This window comes from Eublepharis macularius, chromosome 8 (genome assembly GCF_028583425.1).
Source record: "Eublepharis macularius isolate TG4126 chromosome 8, MPM_Emac_v1.0, whole genome shotgun sequence".
Taxonomy (NCBI): Eukaryota; Metazoa; Chordata; class Lepidosauria; order Squamata; family Eublepharidae; genus Eublepharis; species Eublepharis macularius.
In genome coordinates, this window is record NC_072797.1 from 11,079,615 (window position 1) to 11,097,004 (window position 17,390).

The 17,390-nt window shown below is 45.1% G+C and overlaps 1 protein-coding gene across 1 annotated transcript in view; it reads left to right on the top strand.

Moving 5' to 3' along the window:
• Window positions 1-16,391, top strand: part of SLC14A1 (solute carrier family 14 member 1 (Kidd blood group)) — a 38,662-nt gene extending 22,271 nt beyond the window's left edge. Inside the window, exons 6-9 of the mRNA XM_054986757.1 lie at window positions 8,541-8,688; window positions 9,605-9,739; window positions 12,556-12,605; window positions 15,124-16,391. Of these exons, the coding sequence (XP_054842732.1) occupies window positions 8,541-8,688; window positions 9,605-9,739; window positions 12,556-12,605; window positions 15,124-15,303 (513 nt within the window). The 3' untranslated portion in view covers window positions 15,304-16,391. The remainder of the gene's footprint in view (window positions 1-8,540; window positions 8,689-9,604; window positions 9,740-12,555; window positions 12,606-15,123) is intronic.
• Window positions 16,392-17,390: the final 999 nt, after the last annotated feature.

Consider the following 17,390-nt stretch of genomic DNA (forward strand, 5'->3'; position numbering starts at 1 on the left):
CAGTTCTTCTGTGTAAAGGCCTCATTAAAATAAACAGGACACTCCATCTATTGCATTTCCTGCAAGATGCCATAAATGGTCCTCCCCTCCTGATCTTATCGTGCCAAGAACCAGCATTGTTTCACTTTGGTCGCTGTTGTTTCTTTCCTTCTCTTTTTTTGGCTTTGCTCAAATGATTTTTTTTTAAATTAAAAAAGAACCCAGGGGGGAAATTAGGCAGAGAGTGACAGGCCCAAGGTCAGCCAAGGAGCTTCATGGTCGAGTAGAGAGTTGAAGTCTGACACTCTAACCACTACACTTCATTTTCATTTCAATGGGAATATGCAAGAGAATTTCTGGAAGCCTCTGCCCTTTACTTAGCTTAGGTCTTTCGCTTAGGTCTCCCACTCTTCCAGTTTGAATGGGTATAAACTTGCTCGCCTAATAGTGCACTCTTGCAGGCACAGCCTGGGAAAGGGGATGAGATGCAAATGTCACGACTTCACTTCCGGGTTATTACCTGGAAGTGATGCCACAGCATCTGTGGTGCTCTAGGAATTCCCCCAATCTCTATGGTATAGACCATAGAGATATAGAAATTGGGGGAATTCCTAGAGCATCCCAGACATTGTGAAGTCAAAGCATTTGTGATGTTACCCTCACTCCTTCTCCTGCTGCTCAACAGATGAAGAATGTGCAGTTAGGGGCAGGAGCCAAAGGTTCCCACTGCAGACAGGCAGCTGGCCAGCTTAGCTAGGGTTACCAGGCTGAGCTAAGCTGGGCAACAGGAGGGATGGGGGTGAGAACATGGGTGGCCGGACATCCGCTGTACTGCTACGTCATGGGGAAAACAATAGAGTTGCTAGAGCTACCTTACATCACTTCTGCGTTTCCCCCAGAAGTGACAACGCTACACAGCTGAGGTTGTCTTGGGGAAAAAATTCTCCTGCCTCTCTGAGCAGAGGCAAGCAACTAGGAGTCTGTCTACATGAGATATCTTACGTGGGGGCGCTCAAGTGTAAGGAAAGGCAATATTAGCTGGGAAGCGGAGTTTAAAAAGACAGAGCTGGCGGAAATCACTCCTCAGAGGGTTTGTTAATTTCATCTTGGCCTCCAGGCAGGGCCTTTGGGGAGCAATCTCCACAGGCTCTGTCTTTTGAAACCACCCTAGTGTAGAGAGGTGAAATTAACGGAGCCATTTGACCAAGATGTCTTCTGGCTAGTACACTAATAGACCTTGGAAGTCCTTTGGGGAAGCTCTGTGGGAGGCCTCCTGACATAGCAGGGGGTCTGGCCGTCCTATTTACACCACCCAAACAGCACAGATCACATAAGCATATCAAACTCCCTTATGCTGAGTCAGACCTCTAGTGTCTCTAGTCCACTGTTGGCTACTCTGACGGGCAGCAGATTTATGCAGAGTCAGACTAAGAAGGTCTTTCTCCGGCTTGCTATCCAAGATCCATGGTGTAGCGGTTACAGTGTCAGAGTCTGGAAGACCCACGTTCAAATCCCCACTGTGCCACAGAAACTTGCTGGGAGACCTTGGGAGAGTCAGATGCTCTCGGCCTAACCCACCTTGCAGTGCTGTTGTGTGGGTAAAATGGAGAAAAGGAGAACAAGGCAAGGTTGGGAGAAAACTGAAGTATAAATAAACTAAATAAATAATGCAAACGTGGGGACTGAAACGGGGACCTTCAGTGTGGAAACAACGTGCCTTTCCACTGCATTCCTCCTTCTCTCTCTTCTTTCCCGAAAGCACAAGGTAAGAGAATGATGAGCCAGGCCCCCCCCCAAAGCCCCTCCGGAAAGTCAGCCGAAGGGAGTCCCCTCCCCCCGCCCCCGGCATTCCAAACAATCATTCCCATCCATGGATTGTCTTCTTGGTGTGTTGTTGTCTAATAAGGCCAATTCACATGATACAGAGCCCCCATCTGGAAAGTCTGCAGCCAAGTCTTTGTGGCTGCTACAGGGACTTTGTGGCGGCTACCGGCAATGTGTGCGTGGAGCCTGAGATTTCCATCCACCGCTTCTGAAACTGAAAGGACAACTCAGTAGCAAAACTGAGGTTCATAGAATCGTAAAATCATAGAGTTGGAGGGTACATCCAAGGTCATTTAATCCAACGTCACAATGCAGGAAATTCACAAATACCTTTCCCCCCCTCACACACCCTGTGACCCCTGCTCCATGTGCAGAAGATGGCAAAACATCGTCAGGATCTCTAGCCAAACTGGCCTGAGGAAAATTGCTTCCTGACCCCAAGGTGGTGATTGGTGTTCCTCTGGGCATGCAAGAAGGGGCCATGAGTACTAAGCACTAATGTAACCCTTCCTGCCCTCCCCCTCATGATCTGCCCAGGTTCACAGAATCAACATTGCTGTCAGATGGCCATCTAGCCTCTGCTTAAAAAACTTCAAAGAAGGAGAGCCCACCACCTCTCAAGGAAGCCTATTCCACTGAGGGACCACTCTGTCAGGAAGTTCTTCCTAACGTTTAGCTGAAAACTCTTTTGATTTAAATACAACCTGTTGGTTCTGGTCTGAAAACAACTCCACGCCATCCTCTATACTGCAGCCCTTCAAATACTTGAAGATGGTTATCATATCACCTCTCAGTCGCCTCCTCTCCAGGCTAAACATACTGAGCTCCTTCAACCTTTCCTCACAGAACTTGGTCTCCAGACCTCTCACCATCTTCGCTGCCCTCCTCTGGACATGTGTCATCTTCTCTATATCCTTCTTAAATTGTGGTGCCCCAAACTGAACATGATACTCTAGGGTGATGTCTAACCAGAGCAGAGTAGAGTAATACCATCACTTCGTGTGATCTGAGATGATTTCAAACGCACCTTAACTTATAAACAGCTGCTGTTGTGTTTCAGGTGCCCCCTCGTCTCAGAGCCACAAAAGGCTATGCGTACCATTTTATTATGAGAATTGACTTCTGTGTGCATTATAAAAATGCTAAGACTTCTAACAACATAATTGAGCCTAACTGACACGTTATGGCATCTAGATCCCTTCCAGTTTTGTAGACTTTGTTCTCTCATTACGTTAGAATGAACACGCATCTCTGTTTGATCAGCTTAAAAGTTTCCAAGAATCACTTTATCTATCCATCCATCTCTTTGTCATATTTTACCCAAGAACCTCACAGTAGCAAACTTAGTTCTCCCCTATTGTGCCTTCACAACAGCCCTGTGAGGTAGGCTAGAAACTGGCCCAAGATTGCTCAATAAGCTTCATAGCTGAGTAATGATTTGGATGTCCAAGATCCTAGTCTAGCACCCTGAACACTACATCACACTGGCCGCTGGCCAAGGCATGTGTATAAATCAGGCATCGTCACAGTGCATGTCCCTACACATAACGATTTTTACCTCAGGTTCTGTTCTCCATCTGTAAAATCGGTATGATAGTGAGTGACTCTATGGACTTGTTGCCAGGATCAATGAGCAAATATTAACTATCAAGGCAGTTAAAGCATTCTTAGGTGTAGGCCCAGTGTATCCTTTGCCTGTGGTGTAAAGCCAACATCACAGTTTGCCTTGCTCAGATAGATAATGGCAGGCGGAACTGTCTTGTCGTGGAAGCAGCAGAGACAGTCTGAGGCCCAGGCTACAAGTGACAAATGACACAGGTTGGGCACTTGTCAGCTTCCCTCAAGTTTTGATGGGAAATGTAGGCATCCTGGTCTTGCAGCTTGGCTCTCCGACTGCTGTCCAATGGACTTTTCAACTGTCACTTGTCCAACATTCCGCCAAGCTGCCTACATTTCCCATCAAAACTAGAGGGAAGCTGACGAGTGTCCAACCTGTGTCATTCGTCACTTGTAGCCTGGCCGTGAGATACCTGTGTGTATACCTCAAAACAAGAAGCACAATTAAAATCCATGCACAAACATTATACACAGAACCAAGAATTGTTAGAAGCAACTAACCAATTTGTACAACAAAACGTTTCAAGCAAGAACTGTAAAAGTAACAGCACTTCGTTCTGGCATGCAGCTCAAAGTGCAGACACTGAAAATAATAATAATAATAATAATAATAATAATAGTAGTAGTAGTAGTAGTAGTAGTAGTAGTAGTAGTAGTAGTAGTAGTAGTAGTAATAACAACAACAACAACAGCAACAACAACAACAACATTCGATTTATATACCGCCCTTCAGGACAACTTAATGCCCACTCAAAGCAGTTTACAAAGTATACCATTATTATCCCTACAACAAAACACCCTGTGAGGTGGGTGGGGCTGAGAGAGCTCTGAGAGAGCTGTGACTGACCCAAGGTCACCCAGCTGGCTTCAAGTGGAGGAGTGGGGAATCAAACCCGGCTCTCCAGATTAGAGTCCCACTCTCTTAACCACTACACCAAACTGCTGAAAGCCAATCAGTCAACTGAATTCAGTGAAAATTGTTATTGAATATGCTCCATATATGGAGAAAAAAAACCAAATCTTGAGAGAATTTAAAAAGTCAGTCATTTGGTGCCGAACCTCTGTAGGAAGAAGTCTGGGTGCCACACAACAGAGAACTGCCTGTCCCTGGTGTTTTCACTCCAAGCCACAGATGGAGGATGCATGCAAAGCAGAGAACTTGTGGGAAATCTCATCCACAAGGAAGGAAGGAAGGAAGGAAGGAAGGAAGGAAGGAAGGAAGGAAGGAAGGAAGGAAGGAAGGAAGGTTTTATATTTATAAATTGGCTCTAGGGACTGGAGAATTGGAGGCGCATTCATCTTGACATGGCTGCTAGCCAATATGCACCCACCTCCAGTTCAAATGGAACCATGCTAAAAATTGTTTTTTCCAGAGATGATCACAGGACAGAAAATTGTACCTGATCATCACTCTCGTAATATGCAAGGCAAAACTTTGCCAGGAACAGATACAAGAACTTTACATGGCCAGAGCCAGAAAGCAGATATTTTTAAAAAGATAAACGGCAAACCTAGGATCTCTTCCACCACTTCAGGTGTATGTAGGAGACGCAGGGAAGAGTTTTCTCCTTAAGGCATGTGTTGGAGTGCCAGAGCGTATATTGGTGAGGATGATCTTGTCAAGTTTTCAAACATTTATTTGTGTTTCAAAGTAACTTGTACTAAGAGGACAAGGTGCCTTTTCCTATCCCCCCACTCCTTCCTCGGGAGGACTTTCTCGGTTTCTCCCGTAGCACCACCCAATTGGCAGCACAGAGTTATTTGGGATATGCACGGTATGCCTGCTTGTAGTTAAATTCTTGTTTATAAGGTAAAAACTGCCGATGTAAAAAGAACGGTGGCCACTAAACCCTGTGGAAAATTACAGGTTAAGCCTTCCGCTTTAAGAGCATTTTGGAATCCAAGCTGTTTGTCTCCAATGTAGTGAGGTATTTATGCAAGATTAAGGTATTATTAGAAATATCTTGTTTTCATCTTATCTCTGCATGAGCCTCAAACACAAAAAAAAACCCCAGTGTCATTTAGATGGTTCCCCAACTTGGCCAAGCAGTACGGAGTTTTTCTGCTGCCAATCCAAAACATATCCTTGCGTCAAGCATCTAATTTTATTTTAAAAGGAGGCTTTTGTTTCACTGGCCAACTCTTCCTAGTTCACATTCATAACCTTAGCTACATGAGGCAACATTGGTAGCTTGTTTTCAAAGAATAGAAGGATACGTACTAACACAGGTCCAAGAAGGTTTCTGCCTCACAAAGGCTCGGTTCATACCGTCCTGGACTAGGGACAAACTTCATAATTGAAGGAGGAACCACTCAAGTGCCTTGAAGATAACATCACATCTGAGAAGAGCTCACCATGTCTCTGTCTGTTCTCACAGGCAAACAGTCATAGAATTATAGAATCATAGAGTTGGAAGGGACCTTACAGACCATCTAGTCCAACCCCCTGCCCAACTGAGGAACAGCCTAAACCATCCCCAACATGTATTCACCCAGCCGCTCCTTGAAGACTGCCAATGAGGGGGAACCCACCACCACATCCCTAGGCAGCCAAATCCACTTCTAAATTACTCTTAACATGAAGTTTTTCCTAATGTCCAAATGGTACATTCCCTCCTGTAGTTTAAACCCATTGTTTCGAGTCCTATCCTCTGTTGCCAACAGGAACAGCTCCCTTCCCTCCTCTAAGAGTCTCTCTAGACATTACGAAGTAGCTGGATGCTCAAGTGAACCTCATTTCAGCTGTCCCCGCCCCCAACTTTCCATGCACTCACTTGCAAAGTCACACTTCAGTTTGCTCCCTGTGAGTACATTCATGCGTTTCATATCAATTCCTCCTCAACTGCTAAAAGTATCCCAGTTTCCCCCACATCCATTCATTGAAATACAGATCTTGACTCTTTCTCACACCTTAGAGAAATGCAAACTCGCAATTCAAAGATGCCTACAGTTCTTGTGCTCACAGCAAAAACGAGAGCGGAATTGGCGCTTTGCCCTTCGGAATCTCTTGCAGATGCAGCCATACAAAGTGAGCTCCCGTAAAAGCAGCATTCACATGCTCTGAGCAAGAACAGCCTGCGTGTGAATTGAGGACTACGCATATAATCCTGCATTTGAGCATCCCTAGATACTTAGTAATGTGTAGAGAGACTGTAAGCAACGGCCTTTTAAATACTTAAAGAGAGCAATCATGTCTACCCTCAACTGCCTGTTCTCCAAACAGAACATTCCCAGGTCCCTCAGTCTTTCCTCACAGGACTTGGCCCCTGATCATCCCAGTTGCTCTCCTCCGCACCCGTTCCAATTTGTCCACACCCTTTTTGAAATGAGGCCTCCAGAACTGCACACAACACTCCAAGTGGGGCTGGACCAACACAGTATATAGTGGGACAATGACATCCTGTGATTTGGATGTTATGCTTTTTTTGATACACCCTCAAGATCGCATTCACCTTTTTTGCTGCTGCAACACATCGACTGCTCATATTTAGCTTCCTATCCACCTGTACCCCAAGATCTTGTTCACATGCATTGCTACCTAGAAGTGTACCCCTCATCCAGTATGCATACCCCTCATCCAGTATGCATGCTTTGCATTTTTGTTATCCAGGTGGAAAACCCGGCACTTATCCACGTTAAATTGCACCTTACTCAAATCTGCCCACTTTTCCAGTGTGTTCTGATCTCTTTGAATTCCATATCTGATCTTCAAGGGTGTTTGCTACTCCTCCCAGTTGGTGTCATCTACAAATTGAATGAGTAATCCCTTCATATCTCCATCGAGATCATTTATAAAACTATTGAAGAGCACTGGGACCAGAAACGAGCCCTGTCGTACTCCACTGGACACCTCCCTCTAGTCAGACATGGTGCCATTGACAACTATTCTTTGGGTTATCCAGCCAGTTGCCCATCAATCTACCATCCTAGAGTCCAGTCCACATTCCTCTCTTAATTACTCCAAAGTGCATTTTCTTCATTAAAAATGCATAAAACATCATGAAATGATATAAATTGCTGTAAGTGTAGTGTTTGTTTTCCCTTGTAGATCAGGATTAGGATACTCAATAAGGGTGGTGTGCTGCCCTGAAAAGTCACCATTCCCCCCAGCTTCTAGGAAAGGGGATACTTGGCAGAGCCATTTAGAATGATGATATGTTGTAAATAGACATGAGCACGAACCGCATTACGAACAGAAAAAACCTATGAACAGCCCGTTCGTCTGTTTGTGAACAAGCCATTCATGAGGCCCCATTCTAAATGAACAAGTGGTCATTGCAAGCCTCCTTCGTTGCCTTCCTCAGCCGTTCGTCAAGGCAGACAGTCTGGCACCTACAATCAATTCCCTTGGCAACCGGAGGCAGGGACTGAACTCTGTCTGAACTCCTTCTGGCTTTCCTTCTGCCTTTAACCCTTCAAAGTACTTCCAGCAGAGAGTCCTGTTTTTTGCCGCTGTGAAGAGAAAATGACAACAAAGGGGGGGGGACCTATGCATCATGCCTTTCCTGGGATGCAATCTCTCTGAAACTTGGGGGGTCTTTGGAGGACAGTGAGGATTATGTTCCCTGCAAATTGGGTGGGTATTGGACATTGGGAAGGTCAGTTTGTAACCCCTCAAAGTAGCTTCCGGCAGAGAGTCCCGTTTTTGCCACTCTGAAGAGAAAATGACAACAAAGGGGGAGACCCATGCATCGTGCCTTTCCCAGGGTTCGAGTTCTCTGAAACTTGGGGAGTCTTCGGAGGACAGTGAGGACTATGTCCCCTGCGAATTTGGTGGGTATTGGACATTAGGAAGGTCAGTTTGTGGGGTATTTAAAGGGCCCTGCCCCTGGCAAGAAAGGGCCCTTTGCCAGCTGATAGTTTAAAGGGATCTTTAAAGGGCCACAAACAATGAACAACAACATGTTTGTGAACAGGGTCATGTTCGTTACTGTTCGTTGCTCGTTGTTCGTGGATGGCAATGAACAATGAACAGCTTGTTCGGGGGGGGGGGTTCCATTCGTGCCCATGTCTAGTTGTAAATAGGGTTGCCGACTCCAGCTTATAGAGTGGGATTCATCAGCATAGAGATCCATATGATACAGTTTTAAAAATCTCACCTTCCGATATTTGTTCCACAGCTTTTCCGGTCAATTCCCGTGGGAGTCGGACAAGTGTATGGCTGTGACAACCCTTGGACTGCAGGCATGATTATGGCGGCTTTGTTTCTCTCCTCCCCGCTCATCTGCATTCACGCCGTGATCGGATCAACGATAGGAATGCTTGCAGGTATGAGACGCCTGTGGACTCAAACATTATGCAAAGTATTGATTGTGTGCTGCCTCGGTTGTTTGCTGCTGTGGAATCATCATCCAGTTCAGGAAGCCAACCAGCTTTTATTGACCGGACACATACATGAACACACAAAGCTATCTTATAGAGGTCATCTCCACACAGCCTTGCACATGTTGAAATCAATGTGCATGGCAAGGAAGTGAGCACCAGTGAGCTGGCCCAACCCGTGCTGATTGCCAGCTTTTGAGCACAGAGCCTGGGCATGTAGGAGCTGTAAGCACGTAGCTTCCCTCTGTGATCAGGAATGTTAGGGAAAGCAGCAGGGAGGTAGGATACTGACATATACTTCCTATGCTTCCAGGCTTACGAGCTGGTAATCACAATGGGAGGGACAACACACAGCCATTCATTTCCTTCTGGAAGTGGTGCCCTCAAGCCATATGGTGACCCCGCCCCCGCCCCCCAGCGGAGTTTTCATGGCAAGAGACTAACAGAGGTGGTTTGCTATTGCCGGCTTCTGCTTAGCAACCCTGGTCTTCATTGGAGGTCTCCCATCCAATTGCTAACCAAGGCCGACCCTGCTTAGCTTCTGAGATCTGACGAGATCGGGCTCATTTGGGCAATCTAGGTCAGGCCCATAGATTTCAGCATATGTTGATCTTGACAGTCCTATGGTCTGACTCAGTATAATGTGGCTTCACGTGTTGGCAAGCGTGGCTGATCGCCATCCCTTCCTTCAGCAAGAGCTGAATGCTGCAGATGCAAACATGGACTTCCTTGCATCCCAAAATACCCCTTGAGGTCTTGTGCGTGGGAGAATACCTGAGGAGGTGATCATTTATTTCCCTTGTTTTATTCCAGGTCTCAACTAGTCTTACCCATAACATTTCTTCCTCTGTTTCCTTTGCAGCGCTAGGCTCAGCTACTCCGTTCGACAAAATCTATTCTGGTTTAGGGAATTACAACAGCTGCCTTTCATGCATTGCAATAGGAGGCATGTTCTACGCCCTCACTTGGCAGACGTTCTCGATGGCACTCTTTTGTGGTAGGCAAACGCTTTTGTCTCTTGCATTCACAAGGCCTTATATTGCAAAGCTCTGGCAGGCCTGCATTCCCGAGCAAAGTTCTGTGCTAGTAGGGTTGCCAGATGCCCGCCGGTGGTGGGCAAACTCCCAGGGATTTGCCCCCCTATCCACCAATCGCTGAGCGATCAGCGGGAGGGGGCAAACTCCCGGAGCGTGCCCACTACAGCACGCATCTCAAGAGCACATGCCGTGCACGCACTCCCACCCCTTGCACTGGCTGAGGAAGCATCCCTGTGCTCCAATTTGGTCCCAAACCCGCCAAATCAGAGCACAGAAGCGCTCCCATGGCCGGTGCAACGATGTCACTTACAGAAATGACATTGCCACGCACTTGGTGTGGTAATGTCACTTCTGGAAGTAACGTCATCATGACGACGCCAGAGCGTGCGCGCTGATGTGCACACGCGAGGGTAACTTCCAGACCTGGGGTGGATGGGGTTTAAGAAGGGGAGGGACCACCGTGGGATGTAATGCCATAGACTCTCCCTCCAAAGCGGACTACAGATCTGTTCCCCTGGAGAAAATGGCTGCTTTGGAAGAGTGGACCCTATGGCATTATACCATGCTGAGACCCTTTAACTCACCAAACAGCCTTCCCCAGGATTCACCCCAAACCCAAATTCCAGGAATTTCCCAACCTGAAATTGACAACCAGTTTGGTGTAGTGGTTAAGATTGGCAGGACTGTAATCTGGAGAACCGAGTTTGATTCCCCACTCCTCCACTTGGAGCCAGCTGGGTGACCTGGGGTCAGTCACAGCTTCTCATAGCTCTCTCAGCGCCACCCACCTCAAAGGTTGATTGTCGTGAAGATAATAGTAACATACTTCGTAAACTGCTCTGAGTGGGCATTAAGTTATCCTGAAGAACGGTATATAAATCGAATGTAGTAGTAGTAGTAGTAGTAGTAGTAGTAGTAGTAGTAGTAGTAGTAGTAGTAGTAGTAGTAGTAGTAGTAGTAGTAGTAGTAGTTGTTGTTGTTGTTGTTGTTATAACCCTACTTCAGCCAGGACTAACCTACATGTTACGAAGTCCAGGCTTGGCCTGGCAACCAACAGGAGACCAGATAGGGCAGAGATGGTGGGGCAGCCATCTGTGATGTCACTTTTGTGAACTTACAGAAGTGATGTCATGCCTCTCTAGGGATCTCTGGAAGTTCCATGGTAAACCTTTAGAGATTTCAGTGATTCCTAGAGAGGACAAGTATCACTTCCAGGGTTTTCTGGAAGTGATGTCACAGGATCCTTTTCATCAGGCATGTGTTTCAAATTCTGTGGTCAGAAATCAGTTCCCAGACATGTAGGAACCCAACTTAGATCAGAACTGTTATGCAGGAGAAGGCTCTTTAAGCTTTCCCTCCATACCATTTTTATAGCTGGGATTAAATTAACTGGCCTCTTCTACTTCTCTAGGAAGTGAAATTGATGAAGGTCGGTCAATTTTACTTGCATGAGCTCTCTGCAAAATAAATAAATAAATAAATAAATAAATAAATAAATAAATAAATAAATAAATAAATAAATAAATAAATAAATAAAAAGGGAATTTCCCCTTGGTGCTTTCAAACCAGCAATTCCTCAATCCTGCAATTGACTTAACATTTAAAAAAGGAGGAAAGAGGGAATGACAGGGGAGATGGAAAGGAGGAGAGAAGGAGCAGCTGGATAGACAATCACAATAAAGTGAAAATCACAATGGGAGGGATTTTCTCTCTCTTGTAAAAAGCCTCAGCTTTTTTTCTGCCTCCTGTTATGTTCCCCACCCACCCCCCACCCCCCTGCCCCAGCTCCTGGAGGAAAACCCGAGCCGAACGGCTTTTTGAAAGAGAGAGATTCCTCGGTGGAGAATCTCATCTATTGACTGTTCTTTGTAAGACTACCCCTCCCAGGGAACCTTGCAGAACCCATCACGTGAAGAACACGTGCCTGACGTCTCGTGTAGTTTAGCCCACAGTCTTTGTAACATACATTTAGATCCTTAGTTGCTACATCTGAAATGGAGACGTGATTGACCTGGCATCTGCCGTCACCTCTCATCCCACCTGCTCTGACACTTTTACTTCCTCCCCCAAATTTTATCCATCCAGCCTCCCAACCAACAGAAAAAGTTTTCTTTCTCCCACTCTCTAATTATGGTATTCTTAGCCCTAAGCAGGTTTTGTTTTATAGATTCTGATTCTTTTCCATAGCAGAATCTTTCATGTAGACGAACATAACTACAAGTAATTCATTTCTAGAGCTCCATTCCAAAGGTATAATAAAGTGATTTATGAGCCATATCTCAGTTTCTCATTGTTCTCCAGAATTTTGCTGATTGGGCATCTTTTGCTCTGAGATGGAGCAAACAGAAGACGGAGCAAGATCACTGGAAGGGCCAACTTAATGCATGACTTCATAAAAGGTTTATGGACATGATCCAGCCGGTGTTACGGGCTCTGAGGAAGAGACCCATTGGCTTCAATGGGAAACATATAGCACAATCATGCATGTTTACTCAGGAGTCCTGCTTTACTCATGAAGACTTGCTTCCATGTAAATGTGCACATGATTGCTAGACACATCCTTAAAGCTCTCCCACAGAAATTAAAAGTTCAAAGTGCTTCTCTTTGGCAGACCATCTCTGATTGTTTTAGTATCTTTGGGGTTTGCGGAATAGGAATCACAGCCGTCGAAAGCTTAAAGAAAAGGCAAAAAATCATATTCTCCTCTCCCCGTCTCAGAGTTTCCCATAATAAATGTCAATGTATTCTAATCTGATTCTCCTTCATCTTTCTGCAGCTTTGTTTACTGTCTTCGTGGGAGGAATGCTGTCCAATATGTTTTCAGTGGTAAGTTTCTCAATCTTTCATATCATCTGTTACCTGATCCTTTTAGAAGGAGATGCGGGAATTGAATCTGGGACCTTCTGTATGCCAAAGAGATGCTCTACCACTAAGATGAAGCCTCTTCCCCTTCTAATCTGACTAGCAGTAGCTCTTCATAGCCTGAGGCAGAGGGTCTTTCTCATCACCTGCCACCTGGTCCTTTCAACTGGAGTTCCTGGGGATCGAACTTGGGACCTTCCCCATGCCAAACAGATGCTCTGTCACTGAGCCATGGCCCCTCCTCCACTGGGGAGAAATGTGAGGCATAAATGAAGTAAAAAACAAAATAAGCCGTACTTCAGATGCCCACAGATTTCAGGGAAATATTCAAAACCAGCTAAACGATTTGAAATGTCAGAGAGTTGAGTCTCGGCTTCACAGCCTGTATCTAAGCAAGACAAAGCCAGGCAATCAATCACAGAACAGGGAGCCTGCCAGGAGAAGCCTTGAGAAAGCTGATTTGGCCCCAGCAGAAATACTCACTGTGAATTAAAAGGCAGCTGCAGTGACAGCTAAGCTAGAAGAGACAAATTACACAAGGACGCACACGTGAAGGGAGTCGCAATGTTAGACGGGAAGCTGAGTTTTAAAAGAGATCAGAAGGCTTTGTCAATTTCCCCTCTCTATAGAGCTAGCAAAGATCTCTCTTCAGAGGGTTTGCTAATTTCTTCTTTGCCTCCTGAAGGCTCTCTCAGTTTCACCTCCCCTTCTAGGTGGGGAAGAGGAAATAAACCCTCTGAGAAGTGATTTTTGTTGCTCTGTAGAGAGGGGAAATTGACAGAGCCTTCTGATCTCTTTTAAAACTCAGCTTCCCAGCTAATATTACAACCCCCTTCACATGCTCCTCCTCATATAATTCATCTCTTGTAGCTTAGCTCTGAGAATCAGGATAGCCGGGTCAGCAGCTGAACGTTCCAGGTGTTTTCAGGCTAGCAAGGCTGAGGAATGGGCTGTGGCTCAGTAGGAAAACACCTGCTTGGTACACAGAAGGCCCCATATTCAATCCACGGCAATACCAGCTAAAAGAATCAGGTAGAACATAGCATGAAAGACCTGAGAGGTCTCTGACCTTGATAAAGCAAGAGCCTGACTCAGTAGAAGACAGACTAATAAGTTCAAACATAAACTGTTGTAAAGGATCCTTTGCTCCATGGTAGAGCATCAGAGGGTCCCAGGCTTAATTCTTGGCATGTCTAGTTAAAATGTTCAGGTGGTGTGGTGGTAGTGGAGAGTGCCATCAAGCCAGAGCTGACTTAGAATAATAGGGTTGGAAGGTACCTCCAGGGTCATCTAGTCCAACCCCCTGCACAATGCAGGAAATTCACAACTACCTCCCCCTCACATACACACACTCCCAGTGATCCCTGCTCCATGCCGAGAAGATGGCAACAAGGGGCCACAAGAACTAAGCACTGATTTAACCCTTCCTGCCCTCCCTCTCATGATCTGCCCAGGTTCACAGAATCAGCATTGCTGTCACATGGCCATCTAGCCTCTGCTTAAAAACCTCCAAAGGAGAGCCCCCACCTCTCGAGAAAGCCCGTTCCACTGAGGGACCACTCTCACTGTCAGGAAGTTCTTCCTAATGTTTAGCTGAAAAACCTTTTGATTTAATTTCAACCCATTGGTTTTGGTCTGACCTTCTGAGGCAACGGAAAGCCCTTCAAGTACGTGAAAATGGTTATCACCTCTCAGTTGTCTCCTCTCCAGGCTAAACATACCGAGCTCCTTCAACCTTTCTTCATAGGACTTGGTCGCCAGACCCCTCGTTGCCCTCTTCATTGCCCTCCTCTTAACAGGGTCCAGCTTGACTCTATCCTTCTTCAATTGTGATGCCCAAAACTGAACACAATACTCTAGGTGAGGTCTAACCAGAGTAGTGTATACCCCTTATGGCGACCCCCTAGTGGGGTTTTCTGGAGACCAACAGAGGTGGTTTGCTATTGCCTGCTTCTGTAACCCTGGTCTTCACTGGAGGTCTCCCATCCCAACTATTAACACAGGTTGACCCTGCTTAGTTTTGGAGATCGGATGAGTTCAGGCTCACTCGGGCTATCCAGATGAGGGCTGTTCAGGTAGTAGAAAGATCTCTGCCTGTGACCTTGAGATGTCAAAGAAGACAATCCTGACCTTGATAGACCTTTGTCTGACTTCCTGGATACAGAACTCTTTCTGCCCCGGTTCTGGAAAGTTTTGCAACATGGGCTGATTCCGCACACGTTGGATAATGCACTTTCAATGCACTTTGGCTATCGTTTGGAAGTGGACTTTTTGTTTCACACCCGAAAAATTCAGTTCCAAATGATCTCTAAAGACGATTGGAAGTGCATTATCCAACATGCGCGGAATCAGATAGTATAACCATTCATTTCATGAGCAGTGGTGGCTGCATCCCACTTGCTGTCAGTTTTCTAACTCACCATGCAGTGATTGCAATCATACACGTTTGCCTAAGACAGCGATTCTTCTTTCTCTCTCTCAGTTTGGACTGCCGCTGGCAACCTGGGCTTTCTGCTTGACTTCTCTCACCTTCCTACTTCCAAACAGCAACATCGACGCCATCTACAAATTGCCTCTCTCCAAAATCAGGTATCCCGAAGTCAACCGGGCCTACTACTTGGCCAGAAAGGAAAAACCACCTACCTCTGCCTGCAACGTGTAATGGGGTTAATCCGTGGCATTTCCCCATTGCTACGGTCAAAGCAGCGTCTGTTCTTCCCAACAAAGGGTGCCACTGAATGAAAGCCAAGTGGGTTACCTTTAGTGGCCTTTGTGTCTATTCTATATTGTAAATACCTTAACTCGGATCAAGAAGATTCAGAATTCAGCAAATGCTTCAGTCAGAAGCGAACACAATAGTGCACACATCGGGAGAGGTGCACGCCGCTTCTGAGAAAATGAGGATTTCATTCCAAGATAGTCAACTGACAATCCAATCCCTCAGTGGCCCTATGGCATTTAAATCTTGGTGAGATAAAGAAGTTGCTTATTATGTGTTTTATAAGGGGGGAAGAGAAATGCTGTCAAGTTCATAAAGGAGTTTCCCTGTCACAGAAATATGGATTAGACATTATACTTGGTGATACTCATGTATTCTAATGAATACTGTATGCACTCTCTATGAACTCTGCTGTATTTTTTCTAACTGGTTGTATAACCACACAGGTGTATTTTCATTGCTGACAGCTAATTAAAAATAGTGGACAGTATCAGATAAATGTTCTCTAATCATAGAGAACATTTTTCCTGTCATTTTGACTGAGCTGTGTTTTTTTATCTTGCAGTGGAATGTAGCATCACTTTTGGCTAATTAGAATGTTATACAATTGAAAATAGGAATAATTAATTAAGTCTTAAACCAATCATAGTTTATCTATGCTATCACATGAAAATGATCTTAGATTTTTGCACAGGACAACATATAAAAGGTGTTAAATAAGATCGCTGATCAGAATTTGGCTGAAAAAACTCTCATGAAAACCTAGCTGAGAAATTTACCTTTGTAATGTGTGCTATGGGAAACTTAAATACATTTCATAGAATCATAGAGTTGGAAGGGGCCATACAGACCATCTAGTCCAACCCCTGGCCCAGTGCAAATATTCATCATTTCATAGTAAACTTGATTGATTTAAGCTTCAAGATAACTGAGAAATGTCAGGAAACATATTTCTTGTTGCCTTTACTTGTTCCATCTTTGCAGGTTTTATATAAATAAGCATTTATATTTTTGATATCTTGCTTCATTAAAAAGACGAGAGTTTATTTCAATAAAATAAATCATTAAACTCTAAAAAGGAATCTTTGTGTCTTGGGGGGGGGAATATTGCAAGAAGAACCCTTATAAATAATTTTGTACTAACAAGCAGCTTCTTTAAAGTAAAGAAAACTGTTTTACAGGTCTTGATTAAGGTCTGGAAACTGCTCAGAGTTTAAGATAAAGTCGTAGATCTATTCAGTGGAAGTCTTAATTAGACGTGGATAATAATCCGTTACGTCTCTCCTAGCATTGCTTCTCTCTTTTGAATTTTGTATATCACCAGCAAGTTGTGCCTAAATACTTGTGCCCCATAAGGAGGGAACCCTTACTTCTGCATGTGTGTGTTATGTTCCCTCAAGTCACTTCTAACTTATGGCAACCTCATGAATAAAAGAACTCCAAAATGCCCTATCATGAACCGCTTTGCTCAGATCTTGCAAACTGGAGGACGTGGCTTCTTTTATTGAGTCAAGCCATTCTCATTTGGGGTCTTCCTCCTTTCCTACTGCCTTCTACCTTTCTTAGTATTATTGTCTTTTCCAGGGAATTTTTGCCTTATTGTGATGTGTCCAAACTAGAGATGGGCACGAACAGCAATATGAACCAAAAAAAGCCACGAACAGCCCAATCTGCTGTTTGCGAACAAGCTGTTTGTGAGGACCCATTCTAAACAAACAGGTGGTCGTTGCAAGCCTCGTTCATTGCTGTTCGTCAAGCCAGACAGTCTGGCACCTGCAATCAATTCCCTTGGCAACGTAGGCAGGGATTATCTGAACTCTGTCTGAACTCCTGCTGTTGCCCTGGAAACCTCAATCTTAGCCCAATTTAGCTTGATAGGCAGGTCTTCCTTTCAAGTGTGGAGCTCCAAATTTGTTACAAGGGGGCAAAGACCAGGGGGGAGGGGGGCTCTCAGCTCTGGCTTAGTTTGCAGACAGTAGAGAGGAAGAGAGTTGCTGTTGGCATTTTGACAGAGAGAGTGCATTGGAGCT